This window comes from Erythrolamprus reginae, chromosome 1, assembly GCF_031021105.1.
Source record: "Erythrolamprus reginae isolate rEryReg1 chromosome 1, rEryReg1.hap1, whole genome shotgun sequence".
Classification (NCBI taxonomy): domain Eukaryota; kingdom Metazoa; phylum Chordata; class Lepidosauria; order Squamata; family Dipsadidae; genus Erythrolamprus; species Erythrolamprus reginae.
In genome coordinates this window covers 225919361-225945115 of record NC_091950.1, presented here as the reverse complement: position 1 = coordinate 225945115, position 25755 = coordinate 225919361, and the positions used below count along the sequence as shown (strand labels likewise).

The 25755-nt window shown below is 38.7% G+C and overlaps 1 protein-coding gene across 1 annotated transcript; it reads right to left on the bottom strand.

Moving 5' to 3' along the window:
- On the bottom strand, positions 1 to 25755 carry ITM2B (integral membrane protein 2B). The gene is made up of 6 exons (XM_070732339.1): positions 25119 to 25755; positions 17860 to 17988; positions 14560 to 14763; positions 12093 to 12203; positions 8201 to 8351; positions 1 to 3313 (listed from the first exon to the last, which is right to left on the bottom strand). The coding sequence occupies exons 1-6, from the start codon at positions 25251 to 25253 to the stop codon at positions 3225 to 3227; spliced, it is 819 nt and encodes a 272-aa protein (XP_070588440.1). The 5' UTR covers positions 25254 to 25755; the 3' UTR covers positions 1 to 3224.

Genomic DNA, 25755 nt, shown 5'->3' with positions numbered 1-25755 from the left:
TTTTTTTAATTTTATTGGTTTTTTAATCTTTAAACGTCATATTTTAATACAGATCACCCAGTTTCATACATTATTATTTATCCATATACAATATTTCATATGTTTACATTCTCATATCATTGTCTTTATCTCACATTGTCTCAGTCTTTCCTTTTTTAAAGTCCAATTATATCATTTAGTCCACATTTTGTAATAGTTTGAATTATTTTGCCCTTTAAGTTCAATTGGCAACATATCCATTTCAGCGCACCAATATATTTTATCCATCAACACGTTTTCTGGTGAGATTTTGTTGGCTTTCCAATATTGGGCACAAGTGATTCTTGCTGCCGTAATCATATGTAACAATAAATGTTAAATATTTTTTGGGTGTTGTTTTCTTATTATTTCTAGTAAGAATAATTCGAGAGTATATTCTATTGTTCTTTCTGTAATCTGTTGTAGCTAGTTGTGCACTTTTTTCCAGTAACCTTTTGCTTCAGGACATAACCACCACATATAAAAGAAGGTACCTACATCTTTTTTACATTTCTAACAAGCCAAATTTGTGTTTGGATATATTTTAGCCAATTTTGATATTGCTAGATGTTATCTGTAAAATATTTTATAATAATTTTCTTTGTATGCTGCCAATTTTGTTTTTTTACAATTTATATTTCAAGTCCGCTCCCACTCAGCCAGGTATATATTTTGGCCCATGCTATCAAGGAATCTTTTACTATATTCTCTATTCTATCAAATTCTTATAAATATTTATATAATTTGGATATTTTTCCTCTGGGCCCATCAAGATTTTATCTGTTGTATTTCTGTACCTATACCAATCCCTTCCATGTATTTTTATATCTTGACTTTAATTGTAAATAGAGCCACCAATCGATCTTTATATTTTATTCCATCAATTGTTCTCTACTTTTTAATTTTCCAAAAAGATCTAATATATCACTATGTTTGCATGTTTTAGTTGTGTCTATTAAATTTGGATAAATCATTGCTTCCATAGTTGATTTGGGAATTTTTGTATAATTTTTCTTTCTGATTTCATACAACGTTTTAAGTGCGAATTCCTAATTAGATGTCGATTAAAATTTTGCTGTAATTTAGTTCCATCATTCCATATATAGGCATGCCATCCCTTCTGAAGATCATGTGCTTCTAATAACAGTATTCTTTTATTTGTCAGGTTAATCCATTCCTTTATCCAGGCCAGGGATGCTGCTTTAGGATAAAGTTTCCAATCAAGCAGTCCGAGGCCACCTCTTTTCTAATTATCCTGTAGGTTAATTAATTTAATTCTTGGTTTTTTATTTTGCCATCTATATTTAGATACAATTTTATTCAGTTCTGTGAAAAATTTCATGTCTAATTTAATTGAGATCATTTGAAATAGATACAATTTTTTTTGGCAGGATGCTCGTTTTGACTGCTGCTATATATCATAGTAACAATAATTGTAATTTCTTCCATTTCTCCAATTTTAATCTTGTTTCATTTACAGTGTTCCCTCGTTTATCACGGGTGTTACATTCGACGACATGCGATAAATGAAAATCCGCAAATTAACGTCTGAATTAACGATGTGGTGTTTGGTGGCAAGAATTCTATCTGAACTCCATCATGCGTTATGTCATCATCATGGCCACCAGCATTGTCCATCAACAGAAGCACTTTGAACTGAAGGCCCTTGTTTCTCAGATAATCCTTGAACTCCGGGATAAAGCATTGATGGAACCAGTCTCTTATCAGGTTTCTTGTGATCCATGCCTTCAGGTTATGCATCCAATGCACAGGCAACACGTTCTTATTTTTGTTCCTTAGGGCTCTTGGATTTTGAGACTTATAATTAAGCCCTGGCTTTATCATAAATCCAGCAGCATTGCCACACATGATTAATGTCACCTGATCTTTTTGAGCCTTAAAACCAGGGGCTCTGGCTTCCTCCTTCATTATGAAAGTGTGAGAGTTAAACACTTGTTCTGGTAGATAGCCCTCTCCTTTTATTAACTCCTCGAATGTGTTGCTCACGTAATGCTCGGCTGCGTCTTTATCTGCAGAGGCAGCCTCTCCATCCAGAGAAACCCTCTTGAGCCCAAAGCGCCTTATAAATTTATCAAACCAGCCCTTGAATGTATTCAGCCTTTACCGAAAACTTTCACAAAAAACAATCACAAATCTGCAGCTATTGTACTGAGCCAATCAGGCTCTGGGATACAAAGCAGCACTCTCTGGTTGGTCACTTCTCCATCAATGTTGTTTACAATCTCATGTAGGCAAGTAGAAAACCCGCGAATTAGAGAAAATCTGCAATACATTTTTTCCATTAATATTTTATTAAAACCCGAGATGCAGAGTCCGCAAGAGGTGAACCGCGAAGTGGCGAGGGAACACTGTACTGGTTTGTCGCAGTTATCTTTTTTAATGGATGAGCACCTGTTTGTTAGGGTTATGCCCAAATATTTAATCTTTTTGGTTATTTGCAGGTGTAATGTTTTTTTCTAATTCATTTTTTTGTTCAATTGTCATATTTTTAGTCAAAAGTTGCTATTTATTTATTTATTTATTTATTTATTTATTTATTAATTAAACATTAAAAACACTGCTTAACAAAATTCAAAATAACCAGGAGATTAAAGGAACCAAAGTCAGGAAAGAGGAATATAAAATGCAGGCATTCACCGATGATTTAATATTTTTCTTAGAAGTGACTTAATATTTTTCTTAGAAGTGCCTATTCAATCAGGATGAAATTTAATTAAAGATATTGAGGATTTATAGAGAGTCAGCAGGATTAAAAATCAATAAACAAAAAAAATTACACTATCTTTCTTATGGGGCTCATAAAATACCTGACAAACGCTGATCTTTTTATGTACAATCAGATTAGATCAGAGATTTAATTATCAGATCAGTGATTTATTGTCCCCAAACATAATCAAAATCTATTATCCAGCCTGTAAAATTGGACATACCTTGATTAACACCACCAATTCCAACATTCTTATCCTGTTTTGTGTTTTTATAATTTTCAACTATTTCTAGTTGGACCATAATAAACTCCACATATGGATTCTGTTTTCCCTTTTTCAGTTCCTCAGAACAATTTCCCATGAAAACCATGCCAATACAGACAGTCTTCACTTATGAAATGATTATAAAAAGAAATCACTGCACATAATAGAAAGGATAAACTGAAGCATCTTAATTTTCTGTTACAGTAGCATTCCTTATTCTTCACAAATAAGCGTTTCGATTGCAAATCTGTTCACAAAATGTCGAATAATCCGGCAATTACCTGCTTCACGCTTCTGAATGCCTATTATGAGAGAAAGCACAAAATATTGGGTTATTTTATTTTTTAAAAATGCATACATTGGTATGTATGTATGTATACATTGTTCGCTGACCATTTGAATAGCTACTTCTGTTCAGTTTTCTCAGAAGGCAGCTTACAATATAATACTATGGGTGGATATAGCATTGCTTCCAGCTGTAGGGATTCAGCTCCAGTGATCTCAGAGGCTGATGTCTTAGAAGAACTTGAACGATTAAAGACAAATAAGGCAATGGGTCCTGATGGCATCCACCTTAGAGTTCTTAAAGAACTCAGATATATGATTGCTGTACTCCTGACTGATTTGTTTAACCAATCCTTTTTAACAGATGTTTCTAATGATTGGAGAATGGCCAGTGTTGTGCCTATCCACAAGAAGGGCAGTAGAGAAGAAGCTAGTAACTACAGGCCAATTAGCTTGACATCAGTTATAGTTAAAATGATGGAGTCTCTACTCAAAAGGAGGATAAATCAGCACCTAAAAACCAATAACTTATTGGACCCAAATCAGCATGGCTTTACTGAGGGCAAATCATGTCAGACTAATCTCATTGATTTCTTCGATTATGTCACAAGGGTGTTGGATGAAGGTGGTGCCGTAGATATTGCCTATCTGGACTTCAGCAAAGCCTTTCATACGGTTCCACATGAAGAGCTGATAGATACTAGATAAGTGGTCTAAGCAATGGAAACTGCAGTTTAATGTTTCCAAATGTGAAATAATGCACTTGGGCAAAAGGAATCCTCAATCTGAATATTGTATTGGCAGTTCTGTGTTAGCAAAAACTTCAGAAGAGAAGGATTTAGGGATAATGATTTCTGAGAGTCTCAAAATGGGTGAACAGTGCAGTCAGGCGGTAGGGAAAGAAAGTAGAATGCTTGGCTGCATAGCTAGAGGTATAACAAGCAGGAAGATGGAGATTGTGATCCCGCTTTGTAGAGCATTGGTGAGACCATATTTGGAATACTGTGTTCAGTTCTGGAGACCTCAGCTACAAAAAGATATTGATAAAATTGAACGGGTCCAAAGATGGGCTACAAAAATGGTGGAAGATCTTAAGCATAAAACGTATCAGGAAAGACTTAATGAACTCAATCTATATAGTCTGGAGGACAGAAGGGAAAGGGGGGACATGATCTAAATATTTAAATATGTTAAAGGGTTAAATAAAGTTCAGGAGAGAAGTGTTTTCAATAGGAAAGTGAACACAAGAACAAGGGGGCATAATCTGAGGTTAGTTGGGGGAAAGATTAGAAGTAATGTGAGAAAAAATTATTTTACTGAAAGAGTAGTAGATGCTTGGAACAAACTTCCAGCAGACGTGGTTGGTAAATCCACAGTAACTGAATTTAAACATGCCTGGGATAAACATATATCTATCCTAAGATAAAATACAAGAAATAGTATAAGGGCAGACTAGATGGACTGTGAGGTCTTTTTCTGTCGTCAATCTTCTGTTTCTGTTTCTATACATTGTCTTGTATTGAAAAATATGCATTGAAAAAACACAAAGTACTGTATTTTTCGGTGTATAAGGCACACCCTTTTTCTCCCTAAAAGAGGCTGATCATTATACTCTGAATATAGCTCCCCCCCCCCCCCCCAGCCCTAACTAGCTGCTAACAATCTTCCCAGCTCTTTCCTTGAAGGCTCTTTCATTGTTACTTTCTGCAAAGAATGTTTTCCAAACCCTGTCTTTGATTACCCCCCCCCCCCTCCATTCTCTATTTACTCTAAATGTTTCCTTCCAGCCCTAACCAGGTGCTAATAATGTTCCCAGTTTTTACTGGCTTGCAAGCTCTTTCATTATTACTCTCTGCAAAGGAAAACGTTTTCAAAGCCCTAAGTCTTTGTAGGTTTTTTCCCCCATTGGTCTAACTTGCTCTAAATGTTTCTTTCCAGGTGCTAATGATGTTCCCAACTCTTATTGGCTTGCAAGCCCTTTCATTGTTACTCTCTGAAAAGTAACTCTGCTCTACTTGCTCAGACTGTTTCTTTCCAGGTGCTAATGATGTTCACAACTCTTACTGGCTTGCAAGCTCTTTCATTGTTACTCTCTCAGAATAAAAAAAAAATTTAAGCCCTTAACCAGGAAATAAAATAATGTGCTGAAGCTGACTAGACTAAGGACGCTAGCCAGATGAATACCTGGTAAGCAGATTCTTTTCCCTATTTTCCTCCCAAAAAACTAAGGTGTGTCTTATATTCCGGTGCGTCTTATATTCCCAAAAATATGGGAGCAGCTCTCCCACTTAAGCTCTAAATTAGTTTCTTGAATACAAGAAAGAACTCTTAAAAGAAATAGTGCTGTTATTCTGTACTGAAATGATAGGGCCATGGGAGTTCATGTAATACTCATTTGATGATCATGCATTCAGTGACCATTTGAAGTTGTAATGGAGCTGAATAATTGGTGCTTACAACCAGTCCTAAAAGTTTTGGTCATCACGGCACTAGTTGCAATTTGGGTAGTTGGCAATCAGTTGACACATTTGTGAACTTTCCTTGCCACAAGCAAAGTCCATGGAGAAGCCAGCAAAGAAGGTTGTAAGTCGTGCTCCGCTATGACATCCCAGGCATCTTTCACTCTGTACTATGTGCTCATGTAATTGTTTTGGGGCAGTATGGTCCTCTGAAAAAGAGTAGAACAGTGTGTGGACTACAGCACTCCCTCCCACATACCTAGCTGTACTTAGAATAATACTAAGTTTTAAGTTTGTATTATGTAGAGGTTCTATCAGTTTCCATTCAATGAATCTTCATTGGACTTTATGGACAAAAGATGCATGAATTTATATCTGTGTCTAATTGGGAATAAGCTTCATAGACCATTGTGGACTCTGCTTTGAAACTGCACAGCCACATCCTTCAGAAACTTTATCTGAGTGAGTGAATGAGAGAGTGAGAGTGTGCACACAAGAGAGAGCGCAAATAAATAACTTGATTTAAATACCGTATATACTCGAGTATAAGCCGAGGCACCAGTTTTTGCCACAAAAACCTGGGAAAACTTATTGACCCGAGTATAAGCCGAGGTTAGAAAATGCAGCGGCTACTGGTAACTTATAAAAATGGAAACCAATAAAATTACATTAATTGAGACATCAGTAGATTAAATGTTTTAGAATATTTATTTTAAAGAAAACCAAAATTAGCTCTGTAAATTTAAAAGAGGGTAAACGAAAGCAATCTGGTAATAACAATAAATTTAAAAGTAAAAAAGTAGCTCAATCAGCAACCAAGCTTAAATCTATTTCTAACCCTAACCCAGGGCTCTTTAAACTTGACAGTTTTAAGATTAGTGGACTTCAACTCCCAGAATTCCTGCACCAGCCATGCTACTTCAGGAGTAGGAGTTGAAGTCCACAAGCCCTAATTTTTCCAGGTTTGAAGACTCTTGCATTTCTAATCCTAACCCAGGGCTCTTTAAACTTGAGTTTTTAGAAGCCTGGAGAGAGTTCATGCTGTTTCCCCACCCCCACCCCCTCTTTAGCTTGCTGACTGGCTCGTTGGCTTGATCTCCCACCCCTGATCCTCCCTCCTCCTCGTCTCCCTTTATTGCCCCATGTGTTGTGCAGGGAAGCAGATTTGCTAAAGAGATCCACTTGGGACGGCAGCAGGGAAAGGAGGAGGTGGGAAGCCAGAATAGCCCACAGCCGCGGGGGAGGAAAGGAAAGAGCTGCCCTCCTCCTCCTTCTCCTGCTGCCGTACCAAGTGGATCTCTTTAACAAATCTGCTTCTCTCTCTGGCTGGAGTCTTCTAAAGCCTGGAGAGAGTTCATGCCGTCCCCGTCCTCCCCTTTTAGTTTGCTGGCAGGACGCCCTCTTGTGGTGATTCTGCGCCCTCTTGTGGTGACTCGAGTATAAGCCGAGGTTGGGTTTTTCAGCCCATTTTTGGTGCCGAAAAACTCGGCTTATACTCGAGTATATACGGTAAGTAATCAAATCTTCCGTTTTAATTTCAAGTTTCTTCACTGTACTGTCCTAAGAAATACTGTAAAATAAGGCATTCTATCTAAATATACTGGGCATATTCAAACTTCCAATGGAATACTTTTAAATGCCATTAATGTTGGTAAATTAATCATGTGCTTAATTTATCAAAGTGAATGGTAGTAGTACATAATGTTGGATTTGCCAAACATTTGTGGGGGAAATGTACAAAAATGTTTTAATATATGAAAGTAATATTAGTAAAATTAACACACCATTACACCAAATAATTTAGCCCCAGGTATACCATCATTTCCTCTTATAACAATTTATCAGGAACCATTTTTGATTCTGACATGAAATATTCAAATAAAAGAACTGTTTTAAAGCTTTGCATATATTAAATATGCACATCTGAAATATTAAAAATTAGGCATAGATATTTTAATGGACATTTTTATGATATAGGTAAATCCTCATATAAAACCCACTTATTAGTCACCCTTTCATGTTATAATGATAGCAAGTTGTAACCTCCCCAGAATCACATGATCACATTTTGTGACTTACAATTATGATGCTGCAAAATCCCATGGAGATGTGATCACTACCTGTAACCATCGCTGCTGCTTTCAACATGCAGTCAATCAGAAAGCCAGCAAGAGGTTGCAAATGGTAAATGCAGGATCCAGCAATCCCGCAGGATTCACTGAATTCCAGCAAGTATTTCATAGATCAGTTTGGTCACACTATGTCATCGCTTATGATCGTATTGCTTAGTGATGGTGTTCCTGATCCCAATTAGCATTGGTAAGGGAAGACTACATGTACCAGTTCATTAAAAATATATACAGACTGAAATATTAGGTTTTCAGTTTCATGTGGAAACACAACATTGTTTATAGCTATATTATCTCATCTATGTTTATACCATACCTTTCAGTGCTTCCTTGCGCTGCAATTTGTAAGTCTCTTTATCACGACAAAGGCGATAAATGAAAAAACCCAATTGATCCACATTTTCAATGCGATCAGTGACTATCATGTGCTCATGAATCAAGTACGACTGTGGCAAGTATGTTCCAGCCTACATAAATTAATAGAATCATAGAAGAGTTTAAGAAATATTAAATCTTTTGCATTCATTTTCATTTAACTTCTTTATTATTAATTCAATATATGTTATATCTATAATTTTGCCTCTGAAGAATATGGATGTTAAGAAGCAGAAAGAAAGTAGCCTATTTGCCTCTTTTTCAAGGGATCATAGTTTAAATCACGGACTGAGAACCAATAGTCCCCTATACAAGTCAGTAAATTTTATTTGCCAAAGAAGTTTGTCTTTTAAAAAATACTTCCAGGATGCCAACTGATTGTTAAAATCCAAATGCCATACAATTAAGCTATTCAAGATCAACATTTTGGGTAAGCTGCTGTTGCATGGTACTCAAACGTGTAAGATAAATGTCCAATCTATACTCTTTCCAAACTGTTTCAAAAAATAGCACACACTGTGCTCAGCTCAGGGCCCATGGCAAAACTACAATGCTTAGGGTCTCAGGCAAGATAAATTATTTGGGGAGATCCTTGTGGTTCATCTTCACCCTGAAGAAAAGATTTCTACCACTTTGCAAAGATAAATTGTGGTCTGTCAATATTAACTTTACATTATTTACTTTAGGCCTCACAAAAACCTGAGCAGGACTGAAAAGGAAGATTATATCATCTAGTCCAAGGGTAGGCAAAGTTGGCTCTTCTATGACTTGTGGACTTCAACTCCCAGAATTCCTGAGCCAATCAGGCTAGCTCAGGAATTCTGGGAATTGAAGTCCACATGTCATAGAAGAGCCAACTTTGCCTACCCCTGATCTAGTCAGTCTAAGCCCAAATCACCCATGTCTATAATAAAAATTTCCAATCTTCATTGACTCTCCCTGAGTATTTTTTTCTTTTATCATCATGCATGCTTCACACAAGAGGCTTTTCTTCTCTAGCCCAGTGTTTCCCAACCTTTTTGGAGCCGCGGCACATTTTTCATATTTTCAAAATCCTGGGGAACATGGAGGGGGGGCGCGCTAAAAAATGTTTGGACAAAAAAAATCTCTCTTCCTCCCTTTCGCTCTATTTCTCTCTCCCTCCCTCTTTCTCTCTCTTCCTTCCTTTCTCTCTCCATCCCTATTTCTTTCTCTCTTCCTTCCTTCCTCTCTTTCTGTCTCCTCCTTCCTCTCTCATCTCTCTTTCCTTTCTCTCTTTCCTTTCTCTCCCTTTCTGTCTATCCTTTCTATCTCTCACCCCTTCTCCCTCTTTCATTCCCTTTCTCTCCCTCCCTTTCTCTCTCATTCCTTTCTCTCCCTCTTTCCTTCCTATCTCTCTTTCTTTTTCTCCCTCCTTCATATCTTCTTTCTCTCCCTCCTTCCTCCCTCTTTCCTTTCTCCCCCTCCCTTTCTCTTCCTTTTTCTCTATCCTTTCTACTTCTTACTCTTTCTTTCTCTCCCTCCTTCATTCAATTTTCTCTCCCTCCCTTTCTCTCTCTTTCCTTTCTCTCCCTCCCTTGTTCTCCCCTGGGGCTGCCTGTGCCTGCCCTGCACCACCCAACACGGACGGAGATCGGGCTGGCGGGGGCGGCGAATCCACCTCCCCAGCCGCGCGGAGGAAAATCCGGCAGGCGGGCGGGTGGCCGCGGCTCCCTGCGCGCCGCTGGAAAAGCCTACAGGGAACAGTGCCCGGGGCCGCTGCAGCCTCCACCCCGCCCCCCGCCATCTCCCCACGACTGCCTGTGCCACTGCAGTGCCCGCCCCCGCTCCCACCGCCAGTGCCCTCCCGGGCCCCAAAGGACACTTGCCGACGACGACACGGCCAGGTGTGCCGACGACGACAGGGAAACTCCAGCTGGGTGGGGCGCTGCCGTGCCGGTGCCTCCGACCTCCCAGTTCCTGCTCGATGCCGCGGTTTCTGGCGCTCTCCTGCTGGGCCCCAAAGAAGGAAGGCGGGAAAAAGGCGCGAAGAATGAAGCTCTCCTTCTTCCTGCCTTCCTTCTTTGGGGCCCAGCAGGAGAGCGCCAGAAACCGCGGCATCGGGCAGGAGACGCAGCACACCTGGCGGTGTCTTGCGGCACACCAGTGTGCTGCGGCACACCGGTTGGGAAACGCTGCTCTAGCCCAATTATGTACCCAACAAGGTGACAATTTAAAGTTATTTCAATTGTTCAAATGAAAATTTCATTTATTTCAAATACAAATATTGAATCTCTATTCCATATTTTATTAAAATGTTCACTCTACAGACAATGGCTATTAAAACATATACAGTGATCTCTCGATTAGCGCGGGGGTTACGTTCCAAGACCTCCCGCGCTAATCGATTTCCGCGTTATAGTGGTGCGGAAGTAAAAAACACCATCTACGCATGCGAGCCATTTTTTTCATGGCCGCACATGCGCAGATGGTGGAGTTTGCGTGTGGGCGGCGGGGAAGACCAAGGGAAGGTTCCTTCAGCCGCCCAACAGCTGATCTGCTCCGCAGCGCAGAAGCAGCGAGGAGCCGAAGATGGGGTAAAGGCAAAGGGGAAACCCCATCTTCGGCTCCTCGCTGCTGCCGCACTGCGGAGCGGATCAGGTGTTGGGCGGCTGAAGGAACCTTCCCTTGGTCTTCCCGCCGCCCAGGCAAAGGGGAAACCCCAAGATCGCTTGCCGCTTGCCGTATTGCAGCTTGGAGCCTTGCTTCGCCTCCTTCGCTGCAATACGGCAAGCGGCAAGCGGCAAGCGATCTTGGGGTTTCCCCTTTGCCTGGGCGGCGCTGGGGCCATGCGGAGCCGCTCATCTAGGGGGGCGTGGACCGGCAAGGTGCCCTCCGCTCTCTCTCTTTCTCTCCCTGTTACCGGTGTGGTATAAGAGAGAGAAAGAGAGAGAAAGGAGGGGGACTTGCCAGTCCACGCCCCCCTGGATGAACAGCCTCGCATGGCCCCAGCGCCGGGCTCCGCTGTTGCCTCCGCCCCCATTCGGCTCTGCAGCTGAGAGGCCTTCCCGGCAGAGCCCTCCCCAACAGCTCCCGCCGCCAGTGCAAAAAAGAAAAGAAAAAAAAATCCCCAAAAGAGGCAGGCACAAAGCGGGGGCACAAGGGGAGCTGCCCGGCAGAGGTTGCTTTTTTTCTTCTCGTGGGCAAGTGGAGGGGGGGAGAGAGAAGGGAGGAAGAGAGTGTGAGAGAGGAAGAAAGAGAGAGAGAAATGATAGAAAAAAGGGGAGAAAAAAAGAGAAATGAGAAAATGATTGAAGCATAGTGACAGGAAAGAAAGAGAAAGAGACAGAGAAGTGACTCTTGGTGATGACGTATGACGTCATCGGGTGGGAAAAACCGTGGTATAGCAAAAAAACCGTGGAGTATTTTTTAATTAATATTTTGTGAAAAACCGTGTTGTAGCGTTTCGCACTAATCGAGACCGTGCTAATCGAGGGATCACTGTAACTCGTTATTACAAACTCTCCTCGTTACCTTTAAAATGACCAATTTCTCAATGGCACTGGCAAAATTATTACCTGTAACTTTAGCCCATGGGAAGCAGCTGGTGCCTTTTTTATAGTTTTGGACACCTTTTATATAATTTATGTATATTAATTTTTTTAACTTGTCTGTTTGATGTTTGTTCGACCATAAGTAAAGAACAAATTGCAAAGGTCTGCTTTTGTTTGGAAGAGTTATTAATAAATGGGTTTAGTTTAGTGTAAGATAGTATTATATATTATTATTATATTTAAAATGTTAATATAAAATCCATAATGGGATAAAACTAGGTTCACAGTTATTCTAATCAACTAGGACATAAATTAGCTTACTTTGATGTTGATCAGCAATTCCAAGAAGTTTTTAGGTGGCATAACAACTGACGTATTCAGAGGAATGACATAGCACTTATTCAGGCTGAGGTCAAGATAAGCTGTAAGTCTCTAATAAAGAAAGGTCATGAATCTCTTAATAGTATTAGAATATGTAACACTGTATATGACTTACTGTAGTATACTGCTCTTTCAAAGACAAAAAATTAATTGTTTAAGTTTCATTTATTTCATTTCAGTCTGCAGATACTAAAACATTATTTTCTCATAACGAGAAAAAAACTAGCTTAATGAAAGTATTCCAGAATAATTTTCTACCTCATATGTTCCAGATACATTTAAAACAGTAAATGCAGATCAAAATAATACATTAGGTATATATAACAGAATAACATAGTTGAAAGGGACCTTGGTGATCTTCTAGTGTAGTCTAATACCTTGGTCAAGCAGAAGACCCTAGAGGGGACAGACAAAGATCTGTCTAGTCCTGTCTTAAAAAAACTCTAGTCAAAGAACACCCACACCTGCTGGAAGCAAACCATCACATTGATAAAATTGTTCTATCAGGACAATTTCCTTAGTTCTAGATTGCTTCTCTCTTTGATTAATGTGCATTTGTTGTTTCTTGTCCTGCCTTCTGGTACTGGTACTTGACTCCCTCTTCTTTCTGGCAGCCCCTCAAATATCGGAACACTACTATCAGTTATCACTGATTTATTTATTTTATTAGATTTCTATGTCACCCTTCTCAACTGACTCAGGGCAGCACATGTCACCCTAATCATTTTTTCACTAGATATACCTGATTCCTGCAACCATTCTTCATGTTTTAGTCTGCACCTCTCTAATCATCTTTGTTGTTCTTCTCTGCCCTCTTTCCAGAGCCTCAACATCTTATTTATATTGTGGCAACTAAAACTCAATGCAGTATTTTAAGTAGGGTCTTACCAAGGCATTGTAAAGCAGTACTAACACTTAATGTGATCTTGGTTCTATCTCTTCGTAATTCAGCCTAAGATTGCATTGACTTTTGGTGGCTGCAGCACACTACTGACTCATATTTGAGTACAGTAGTTGTCTACTAGGATTCCAAGTTGCTGCTATTGAGCCACCTATTCTACAACTGTAAGACCTTATTTTTCTCACCACTGAATTTAATTTTGTTAGATAAGGTCCAGTGCTCAAGTCTGTCGAGATCCTTCTGGATCTTGAGCCTATCTTCTTGCGTGTTGACTACTCTTGCCAGCTTGGTGTCACTGCAAATTTCATAAATTCCATTTCTAGTCGCTCATGTAGATCATTTATAAAGCTATTGAAGAGCATGGGCCTAAGACAGAACCTTGGGGTACCCCACTTACTGTACATACAGTTCCATTAAGGATTAGGTGATGCTTTCTATGCCACATTTTTCTAACTTACGAGGAAGTACGGTAGGTTGTGGTCTGTTCCGTCAAATATCTTACTGAAATTCAAAAATACTATGTCCACAGCATTCTGATGGTCCACTAATTTAGTCACTTTGTCAAATAATGGAATAAGATCGGTTTGGCATGATATGTTTATGACAAACCCATGTTGACGTTTGGTTATAACTTTGCTTGCTTCTAGGTGTTCTCAGATCTGTTATTTGATTATTTTTTCCAGGTTCTTCCAAGGTATTGATGTCAGGCTGATTGGTCTGTAATTTCCTGAATCCATTTCCCCCCTTTTTTTGAAGATGAGAACCATCCTTTTCAGTCTACTATTATTTCCTCAGTACTTCAGGGTCTTTGAAAAATATGGTTCAGTAGTTCTGAGATCACATTTGCCAGCTCCTTCTGAATTCTGGGATATAATCCATTTGAATTTGAACTTGTTTAGAGTGGACAGGTGTTCTCTTATCATTTTCTTGCCTATATTTATTTGTATTCCTAGGCTGTCTTTTACAATGTGCTTCAACAAAGCACATTGTTTTTAAAAGTTTGGATCCAAGCAGTATTTTGCTTGTTTTTACATCATTAAATTATTTCCTCACTTGTAAACAGAGAATTCAGAACTTTGCAGGTTTTAATGGCAATAGCACTTAGATTTATATACCGCTTCACAGTGCTTTACAACCCTCTCTAAGCCATTTATAGAGTTGGTATATTGCCCCCAACAATTTGGGTCCTTCCTTATTTTAACAATTTCGGAAGGATGGAAGGATGAGTTAACCTTGAGCCAGTGAGATTATCAAATTGCTGGCAATCAGCAGTCAGCAGAATTAGACTACAATACTGCATTCTAACCACTGCACCATCATGGCTCTTTAACCAATATGTAGTCCTTTTACTTCCTCCACTCTGGGACCTGCCTTGGCTTTCTTTGTGCACTTGCCAGTATATACACAGATATAACCAAGACACCAGAAACAATCAGTAAGTTCAATTAATAACTTCAAACTCCTTTCCCTCTAATTACCATGTTAATTCAGAGTATTATTCCTTACCCTCTGAAAATCATGGACAATATCAGCTGGATCATTGTCAGCAAATTCTGGAACTGGCACACTAATGAACTCAACATCCTCCTCCTGAAGGATCTGGATACTCTCTTCAATTATCTGGTAACGAGGAGCTGAAGCAATAGTATCTGAGTCCGTTAGGGTTAAGCCATCTTCAATATACTTAATTCCACAGAAGTAAACATTTTCCTAAAAAACAAAGGTAATACACATAAGCCAATGCAAAACAAAGAATAATTCTTGAATCTCATCACTACTAAATCTCAAATCCAGAATACTAGCCACTCTTTTTAAGCTCATTAGATAATATTATAGTTTATTCAGAGCAGAATTTATCATCAGAGGAATACTACTATCATCTGAAAAGAGACGTCATAGTTTGAACTTATAACTTTTTGTACTGGCCAACTATTAAGTAATAATTTCTACAAACCCTCAGGTTATGGTCATACAAATTTCATACATGTTTAATAATTACCATTGTCGTCAGGCATGGGGGAATTGAAACATCTCCCCCGGGCCTATATAATTTATGTATGGTATGTTTGTAGGTATGTCTGCTTAAAAATGGGATTTTTTAACTATTTTAAATTTTAAATTGTATATTATTAGATTTGTTATGAATTGTTTTATTGTGTTGTGAACCGCCCCAAGTCCACGGAAAGGGGCAGCATACAAATCTAATAAATAAATAAATACATGAACCAGAGTTGACTACACTGGTTATTCAGATAAGCATAACCATTTTGGTTTAGACAACACAAAAACAAAAATTTAAAAAGAGAATCCATACTGTGGCTTAGCACAAAGGTGAGCATTCTGTAGGCCACAAAAGATAACTAGCGTTTTAAAAGAAGAAGGGATTACAATTGACTGGTGGCAATATGCTCTGATTCAGTCTATATTTCAGAGAGACAGTACGACATACATTTTTAATAAGAATAAAAATTTCTTAGGTAACTTATTAGTTACTAACCAGACTAAATTAATAGGGAAAGTTTATAAATATATGATTGCCCATAAAAATATAGATTTGACCTTAAAGGATAACATGATAAGTTGGTGCAAAAATATCGGTAAAGAAATCGATATATATACATGGGAAAATGTTTGGATCTCAAATTGGAAAATGACAAAATCAGTTTCCCTAAAAGAAAACCAAATTAAAATGTTCTATAGGTGGCACCTCCCACCAAATAGGATAGCAAAAATGTTCCCAAAGATTTCCCCATTATGTTGGAAATGTAAGAAGGAAATAGGGTCCTATTACCATCAATGGTGGACGTGTAGTAAAGTTAAGCTTTACTGGAAAATGGTAGAAAAAATAATAAAAGAAATAGTAAAACAGGAGATAGAAATAACCCCGGAATTTTATTTACTGGGTATAACAAATCAGAAATATAAGAAAGAAATTTTACATTTAGTTATTCATATTTTAACTGCGGCCAGGATAATATATGCGCAAAATTGGAAAGGGGAAAATATCCCCAAAGAAGAGGAAGTTATTAAGAAAATATTAGATTGCGCTGAAATGGATATGATGACAAGACGGTTAAAAGATCAAGAAGAAACAGAATTTTATGAGATATGGAACAAAGTGTATATATGGATAAATAAGAAGAAATATTAAAAGTAAAAATAAACAAATAAATAAATAAGAGAATTGTATTAGTAGAGATACAATTTAAGTGTTATGTTAGAATGAATAGGGATATGACTTAAGAGTTATGTTAGAATTAGTCTATGTATGAAGATTTATTATAAAAAGTTAAACAAATTTCTTCTTTTCATTTAAAGTAATAAGTTGATTTTAAGCTTTTTAAAATGTATTCTTTTTTCTGTATTGAAATTTTACTTCTAGAATAAGCGGGGAAGATACAACCCCACTTTTATGTTAAATGTATGTTTGTCGATTTTGTCCATTTTAAGAAAATTAATAAAATTTATTGGGGAAAAAAGAAAACGCGAAATCCATTATCTCAGAAAATTAGAATATTACATGCAATCAATCAAACAAGGATTGTATATAGAACAATATTGGACCTCTGGAAAAGTAAAAGTATGCATATGTACTAAAGTACTTGGTTTGGGCACAGTGGACCAACACCAGCAGATGACATGGCTCCCCAAATCAACACAGACTGTGGAAACTTTTGCATCTCATTTGGAAACCAAGGACTCAGAGTATGTAGGAAGAATGGAGAGGCACACATTGCAAGATGCTGGAAGTCCAGTGTGAAGTTTCTAAGTCTTTGTTGATTTGGGGAGCCATGTCATCTGCTGCTGTTGATCTACTGTGTTTCATTAAGTCCAGTCAATGGAGCTGTCTGCCAGGAGATTTTGGAGCACTGTGCTTCCTTCCGCAGATGAGATTTATGGGGATGCTGACTTCATTTTCCAGTGGAACTTGGCATTTGCCCACGCTGCCAAAAGCACCAAAACCTGGTTCAATGACCGTGGGATTACTGGGCTTGATTGGCCAGCAAACTCACCTAACCTGAACCCCACAGAGAATCTGTGGAGCATTACCAAGAGAAAGATGAGAGACATGAGACTGAACAATGCAGAAGAGCTGAAGGCTGCTATTGAAGCATCCTGGTCTTCCATAACATCTCAGCAGTGCCACAGGCTGATAGCTTGATACAGTAATTGCTGCAAAAGGATCCAAACCAAGTACTGAAAACATATGCATGCATACTTTTCAAAGGTCCAATATTATTCTATGTATAATCCTTGTTTTATTGATTGCATGTAATATTTTAATTTTCTGAGATGGTGGATTTGGGATTTTCATGAGCTGTACCCCATCATCACAATTATGACAAATCATAGCTTAGACTACCCTGCCTTGCACGTAATGAGACTCTCTCACATATTATGTTTCATCTTTTAAATTGCATTGCTGAAATGAACTTTTGCACAATATTCTAATTTTTTGAGTTTCACCTGTACATATCATAAATTTGCCATTTGCAACATTTCTAACTAAAATCAGTAAGAAACTTCAACTTGAAAAACGTCTATCAATTGAAAACTACGGAGATAATCTAGAGTTATCCCAAAAGACTATTTCCACAGCAGGAACACTGGCAAATATTTTCTAATAGTAAGCTTCAACCCAAATGTATTTATAGACTTTGTTATATTAGTTAATTTTCTCAAATTTAAAAATATTAAAAATGAATTTTATAATAAGACTTAAGCTGATAACCCAAGTTGGACAACTCCTAATAAATTAACAACAAAAAAATTCAAAGCTTGGTCATATATGTATTTTCATCTTACCTGAATTTGAAAATATTTGTACAGATAGGCACCGCCAAGGATTACAACAGCAAGCATAAAAGCTAAACCCAAACACATGCACCAGCACCAAGCTCTTCTTTGTCCAAGAGGCAGCACTTCTGCTGGATCCTAGAAAGTCACACACAAAAAAGTAATCAATAGTTAGATATATCCAGCTACAGCATGCAGGTATAACGTGATCACCACTTGTGTCCATGCTATGTAAACAGACTTCCTTTCTTATCTTCTTTTCCACCTTCAACCACCACCAAATCTTCCACAGAATCCCTGACCTCCCTTCTGGAGTGACATGTGGCATTCTAATATAGAAGCTATTCCATCAGCAAAATAGGTTTTATTTATTTCTATCAAGGCCACAAATCTAATTATTTTTTCCAGGCAGTTTTTAATTATTAAACAGAAATGTATGAAATGTATTCAATAAATATAAAATTATTAAACAGAAAGCACTCATGTGCGAATGCTGTTAGTTGACTTCAGTTCAGCATTTAATGCAATCATCCCTCAGCATCTAGTAGACAAACTGGGCATTTTAGACTTTAATACTCCTTTGTACAACTGGATTATTGATTTTCTTACTGATAAATATGTGCAAGTTGGGACTAATATTTCTACCACCAATTTCTTGACCACATGTTTTCCTCAGGGCTGTGTCCTAATTCTGTGGTTGTTCATCCTGTTTGACCCATGACTATTGTGCTAGGTTTATCACCAATCATTTTGTGAAGTATGTGGATGATAGAACAGTAGTAGGCCTTATTCAAGATGACAACAAGATTGTATACTGCAAGGAGGTAAAGGGTTTGGTGAACTGGTATAACAAAAACAGCCTCATTTTAAACATAGAAGAAACTATGAGATCATTATCAGTTTTAGAAAAGGCAGGCACAGCCACACACCTCTACATATTAATGATTCACCTGTGGAGGTGGTTAGCAGCTTCAAGTTTCTGAGTGTGCAGTTACTGAGTAGGCTAGCTTGGTCGCTCAACAGTGAGAAGAGGGCACAGCAGCTGCATTTTCTGCATCGCATGAGGAAAGTTTATCTTCCTTCCCCTGTCCTTACCATTTTCTATACAGGGATGATTTAGAACATACTGTCATACTGAATTACTTTCTGGTTTGAAAGCATTACTGCTTCAGACAGGAAAGTGGTGCAGAGAATGATAAAGATGACAGAAAAGATCATTGGTAGTTCCCTTCCTTCTATCCAGAAAATAGCACATAAGCAGTACTTGAGCAGTGTCTGCGGGATTTTCTGGACATTATACATCCTCTTCACAGTTTTCCTTTTTAACTTCTGGGAGGAAACTTCATGGTAGTCAGGACATCTAGATTCAGTCACAGTTTTGTTCCTTATTGCATCAACCTTGTAAACTCTCAAGTTTCCTTTTTCTGCTACATATTCAAAATGGACAGTGATATGTATGTATGTATGTATGTATGTATGTATGTATGTATGTATGTATGTAGACAAATTCAATCGCAATACAACATAGATGTAACACAATTTGATTTTCAAAATAATCAACTATTAGACAAAATTTTATTCGGCCCAGAAGACAAAATTATCTTGAAATTATATAATCTCCAATTACAAATTAAATTAGAAGTGATCAAGGGAACAATGGTGGCATGGGCACAGGATTTGGGATACGTAATACAATTAGCAGAATGGGGGGAAATTTGGGACTCAAATTATAACCTAACGCTGGTAGCATCATATAAAGAAAACATATATACAAAATGTTTTACCATTGGCACCTCCAGCACAATTGGCAAAGATGATCCTGACTATGTCACCAAAATGCTGGAAGTATAAAAAAGGAATGAGGGTATATATTTATATATGTATATAGCCTGTGTATATGTGTGTTATGTCTGTGTTTGGCTGGATTATACACTTTCTCTTGAGAGCAGGCAACAGAATTGCATTTTTAATGTGGGCCAGTGTATCCACGGTAAAAACTGTGACAATAAAAAGTTATCTCTCATCTCTTAAATAGGCCATTAGGTTTTCAGCACTTATGATATCAAAATATTATAAGCATATATGTGGAACAGAAGCACGTAGGTCTTCACAATTATCTTTGAATAGCAAGTTAATATAATTTAATATTACATTAATAATCCATGTCTTGGTAACTGCTTACTTAGATTAATATAATGCAGCATATAGAAGGCTGCTCTGAAAGACAATCTAGAAACTTCAGTCAACATAAGAAGGTAAGCAAAATAAATTATTAGAAGTGCTCAGTATTACATTACACCAAGCATGTGTTTGTTTCCAATTTCAACTTAATGCATCATTACTAACCAATAAAATCCTTCATCTTTGGGGACAACAATATCTGAAGGAATCCAGCCCCCCCAATTGTCAATTTTATGAAAAGACTAGATAATTCCAAAGTCATTTTTGGAATCAACTAACAATAAGTCTGGGTTTCCAACTCACATGAAAATCCATATGCACTTAGATGTCTATATGAAGGCTACCTGTCTCAGACATACTGTCAGCAAACCAATTAGCATCTGAGAAATAAATCACTTCCACGCCTGTGCTTCTCGCAGGATACGATTTATTAACAGCCATATCTGGATTCGACTTGAATCATTCCAACTCTGAGTCCCTTAGCTTACATCAGGGTCAAAACCCCATATCACATCCCCACACCCACAAGTGCAGTCATGAGGACCAATCCTATGCAGGATCCCTGATTCCTTCCTGTTTTCATTATTATGGCATCTGCAGAAAGGAATGTATGGTGGCATCTCTCTCTCTCTCTCTCACCCCCCCCCCCCCCTGTTCCTCTATCACTACCAAACTGTGTCAGGCCAGACTTTGACTTCACATAATGGCTTTGGGCCAGACACATATACACTCAACATGCAGCTATCAAGTGGGCAAGATATTCAAATTATGTGGGCAGGGAATTGGGAGCACTCCAAATAATGGATTATATTGTACAGATCAATTTCAGACAGAATTAAAGAATTTTAAAATGATGTCGATAACATCTTCAAGTCAAGATCAGCTCCTGATGTTACATTATTCTTTATTAAAAGTTACTGTAAACCAGTAACATGACATATACAATTGGACCTGAAGCCTTGTAGTTTCATCACCTCAGAACATTCCACTGCACCTGCCAGCCCTAACTGGGAATGTCTGCACTGCATGGATGTACCAAATTCCTGTTCATTTTCTAACAAGGAGAAAATCTTGAAAATTGGCTCAACTACAACTACATTTCTCCCCTGGCCATTCAAATTTGTGTTGTTATTATACAAAATACCTAACCAACACACCAAAATTAAATTAAGACATATGGTCTTAATAATGCAAAGCAGATTAATTTCTTCATTCACAAGAATTCTTGGATTGCTGCTTTTTCAGCAACACACCAGGGAGGCAATGGACCAATGGGACAGCCCAAATACTGATGAACAGGCAAAATCCAAAGAAAAGAGATAGTTATTACCCAAAGCCTCCTCTCATCATCTGGCCTGTTATATCCTGAACAACAAATTTCTTTCAAAAGTATGGAAGAAATACTAGGAAATCCTTCCTAGGTTTCAGGAGTAAGTATCATGTTATTTTTAACCTCTTACTCATCAAGACTAACTCACAGTTTTTGGATTAATTTGAACATCAAATGATCACTGTTGTGACTATATTTAGATTAGATGGTATATTTTAGGTTGATGTTAAGTTATAGTATCTGGAAAATGACGGCCAAGCGTTTCAATGAATACTTCCTTCACAAACCCCACTTTAATCAGTTAAAGAACTAAAAACTGCACACAAATAGCATGCTAATTGAACATATAGCATGGTAACTGAAATAGTTTGTGTCCATATTGGACATAAATTGTTTTAACTCCTACCCTCAAAACGATGCTATAGAGCACTGCACACCAGAGCAACTAGACACAAGAACAATTTTTTTCCCTGAACACCATCACTCTGCTAAACAAATAATTCCCTCAACACTGTCAAAACTATTTAAGTCTGCACTACTATTAATCTTATCATTCCTATCACCCATATCCTACTACTTATGACTGTATTACTGTAACTTTGTTGTTTGTATCCTTACGATTTATATTGACCGGTTTCTAATATGATTTGATTGCTTATTTGTACCTGGACTATCATTAAGTGTTGTCCCTTATGATTCTTGATGAACTATCTGTACACTGAGAGCATGTGCACCAAGACAAATTCCTTGTGTATCCAATCACACTTGGCCAATAAAAAATTCTATTCTATTTCTATTTCTATTCTATTCTAAGCTTTTATAAGTTTAAAATTTTAATTTCCCCTTTTGGTTGACAGCCTTTCAAAGTAGACCAGACAAGAAGAAAGACAATGAATACTAACTCTGAATTTATTGTAATGATAATTAACAGAATCCCATAAACCTTAAAGTACTTATCCTGTCCCCTACTTTTACTCTCTCAAAAACTAGGGAGGACCCCTCCTGAGACCCTTTCTCCACCCCTCTTTTGAACTCAGATTTCTCTTATCAGACCACTGTCTAAGCTCCAGATCTTGCTCCTGTCTTCCATGGTCAGTCCCAAGGAAAATTACAGGTTAGAATATACATCTGGTTAGTTTATAATTCAATATACTGCATACATCCAGATAATGGATTATATAACTGATGTTGTATGATCAGTTATACTGGATCTAATGGTGAACTGAAAAGAAATGAACTCCAAAATCACAATTTTCAGACAAATAAGTCATACCTGAATCAGTCTGGATGTCTGGCAACTAGACAAGCATGCACAATTTTCATTATTGGTTTACTTTTGCCTTCTTCTTTGGGCTCAGGGAGAGTGACTAGAGAAGGTTACCCAGATAACCTCCTGCTGGTCATTTCATGTCAAGTGGCCTGGGATCCCAGGTCGACCATCCTGGATTTTGATGAAATTTGGTGTGAACATGCACATATGTCCCCAATGAACATTGGTAAAGTGTTATGTTTTCAAATTCACTACTTGCAGAGATATAGTCCTTTGTATGACCCCATACCGCAGCCTTCGACAGTATGACTCTCATATTTCAGCAACGTTTGAGACATAATATCTCCGACAATGTTTTGTTGAGAGAAATAAAACTTGGCCATCTTGTACAACTTGTGCTCTATTAAACAAAATAAGCAAAACATTCTCATGAACGATCTCCATCTAGATAATTTAGAGCAAAGTTGACCAAAAATGGCTACAGCATAAAAAAAGGGGAAAATTTGGCTTCTTATTATCTCTGTAAGGAAAGGTACAAGAAATGTGAAACTTCGTGTGGAACAACGTAGCAACACAAGGTTTTCAAATATAAAATTTCATTCTCCTACTCCTTTCCAATAGTTCACAAATTAAGTGTAAAGTTGATGGGTTTTGTAAAAATGCCAAAAACTAGTGATGACCTCTTGTGTCAGTTATTGTGCTGCTTTCTTCTTGCAGCATCCCGCTTTTTAAAATTTCTTTCTTTGGAATTTATATATATTTAATTCTGTGAATGTTTCATCATGTGATTTTGTGTCACCAAATCACCATGCAACGGAGTTGGCGGCATGACTAAACATTTGGCTGCTCAAGCCAACCTCCAGCAACCATCAACTGACCAAATACTGACGCCCACAGATCTGTTCAACTTTTGCGACAGAAATATTCATGGAATTAAATATGTATACATTCTGAAGGAAGAAACTGAAGAAAGCAGGATGCTGCAAGAAGATGGAAAGTTAGCAGCACAATAGCTGGCACAAGAGGTCATCACCAGTTTATGCCAGTTGATTCAAATTCAATTTCTGTCAGCAGTTTCAAATGACACTATTAACTTTGTAGCCAAATTGCCCAATACTGTCAATCCGAATTTAAAATTGCCTGACCTATTTGCCAGTTGCTATGTTTGTCTGCATTTATGACAAACAATGGTGGGTAGGCAATGTTGTGGAAATTTTGATTCAGCAAAATGATGCGTTGATAACATTTATGCACCTGCAAGGCCCTGCTCATTCATTTTATTGGCCTGAAGGACAACATGTTTGTTGGGTTCCAGAACCACATCTTATTTGTGTGCTTCTAGTGCCTTCAATTACATTGCCAGGTCGACAGTATCAATTCCCAGAAGTGAAGCTAAAGAATGTGACAAGTAAATTCAATAATAAGTGATCGTTGAAATTTGTCAGTACAAACAGTACGCACTTCTGCTTGGAAACCATATAAGATACCTATTTCAGGCTTGGGAACCACAAGTATTGCATTGGCAAACATAGCGCTTTACCAATGTTCACTGGGGAAGTGCGTACACCAAATTTCTTCAAAATCCATGATGGTTGACCTGGGCACTTTCCTGAAATCAGACCACTTGACATAATGCTTTAAGTTAGGACAGCAACTCTGATTCCCTTGGCACAGTTACACAGGATCCAAACGATCCAAAATGTAATTTCCCCCAAAAAATTACTGGTTGGAATCACATTCGATTTTATGAACAAGAATAGCAATTTCAAAATCAATTGCCATTGCCCTTTTAAAGGTATCTTGGTATCTGCATCCAGTGTCAAAATATGGTATACTTTTTTCCCTAAATCCCAGGTCAAACTAATCTTGGGAGTTCCCGGTGATCTCCTAAGTACTAACGTTACTACTAATTACTAATCAGGCCCAACTATTTAGGTTCAGAGCCCAAGCAAAACCCAGATTTGTTATGCAAAAGAAAAACGAAACGCCTTAAAAATGCAAGGTTCTGCACAACTGAGATAAAATATGTAAATGCAAAGAGAGGCCCGTGATGTTTAAAGGCTGCTCGCGCGTCAGCCATTTTAGATTCATAAACTGATCTGCCAAAATTGAGGTAATATTTCACTTTCCCACTGTCGCGCTCGGAGGCAAATCTCCGAGGTAACGCACACTAAAACCCCATGAGAAATACACTCGTTTCAAAAGCCCCAGCCGGCTTCAAGCTACTTCCGGAGCCTCATTAGGCTGTACTGTATATATATATGAGCGAACCCCCACGCCCCAGTCCCTCCTTGTTTCGAGCCCATCTTTCTCCTCCTGGACGACATCGTTCTCCTTCCAAACTCGGCGCTGCCCTTTTCTCGATTGCGCTTTTAGGCTGCAGCTTGCAAAATAATCTGCTGCTCCGTTCCCGGGAGAACCGCTCTTGTTTCTGATGCCGGCCCTCAGCAGCAACATTTGCTGGCGCCTGTGCGCAGGACTCCTCACCTTTGTGTCTGGTGGCAAGATGAGCACTTGGCTGGTGCAGCTATTTTTCTCATTCTGCCCCCCTTCCTCCTCCTCCTCCTCCTTCTTGGCTGCGTCTTTCTGCGCCAAGGCCGAATTAAACGAGACCTTCACCATGGCTGCAGGAAGCTCTCGCCTTTAGGCTTCAGCAGGGGTACAAAGCGTCAGGCAGCTGCGGCGAAGGTCCCTGCTTCCTTCTCGCCGAGTCCCAGGGGCAGAACCGGGACAGCTGAAGGTTCTGCGCGGCTTCCTCCTCCTCCTCTTTAGCCCTCAGGTGCCGAGCCAGCCCGACCGAGCAAGGGAAGCCGACAGGCAGGGGGAGGATTCGCGAGGGCGGGAGCCAGCCAGCCAACTCAGCGTCGACGGCCAGATCGAGCAGCCAGCCCTCCGCCGCAGGGCAAGCGGGAACTAGACTCGATGGGCCAGAAGTCGGAGCTGCTGCGCAGGAAACTAAAAGCTCGGGCAGAGCGCGAGCCTTCTGCGGAAGTTTGCCCGAGGCATAATAACACCACCGCAACTACTCCGGTTCGCCTTCATTCCGGCTGTATCTGAGCTGCTAACTTAAAGAGCGGGGCACTTGATTGTGGCTGTCTGAAGCCGAGTGAATTCAGCTGGTGTG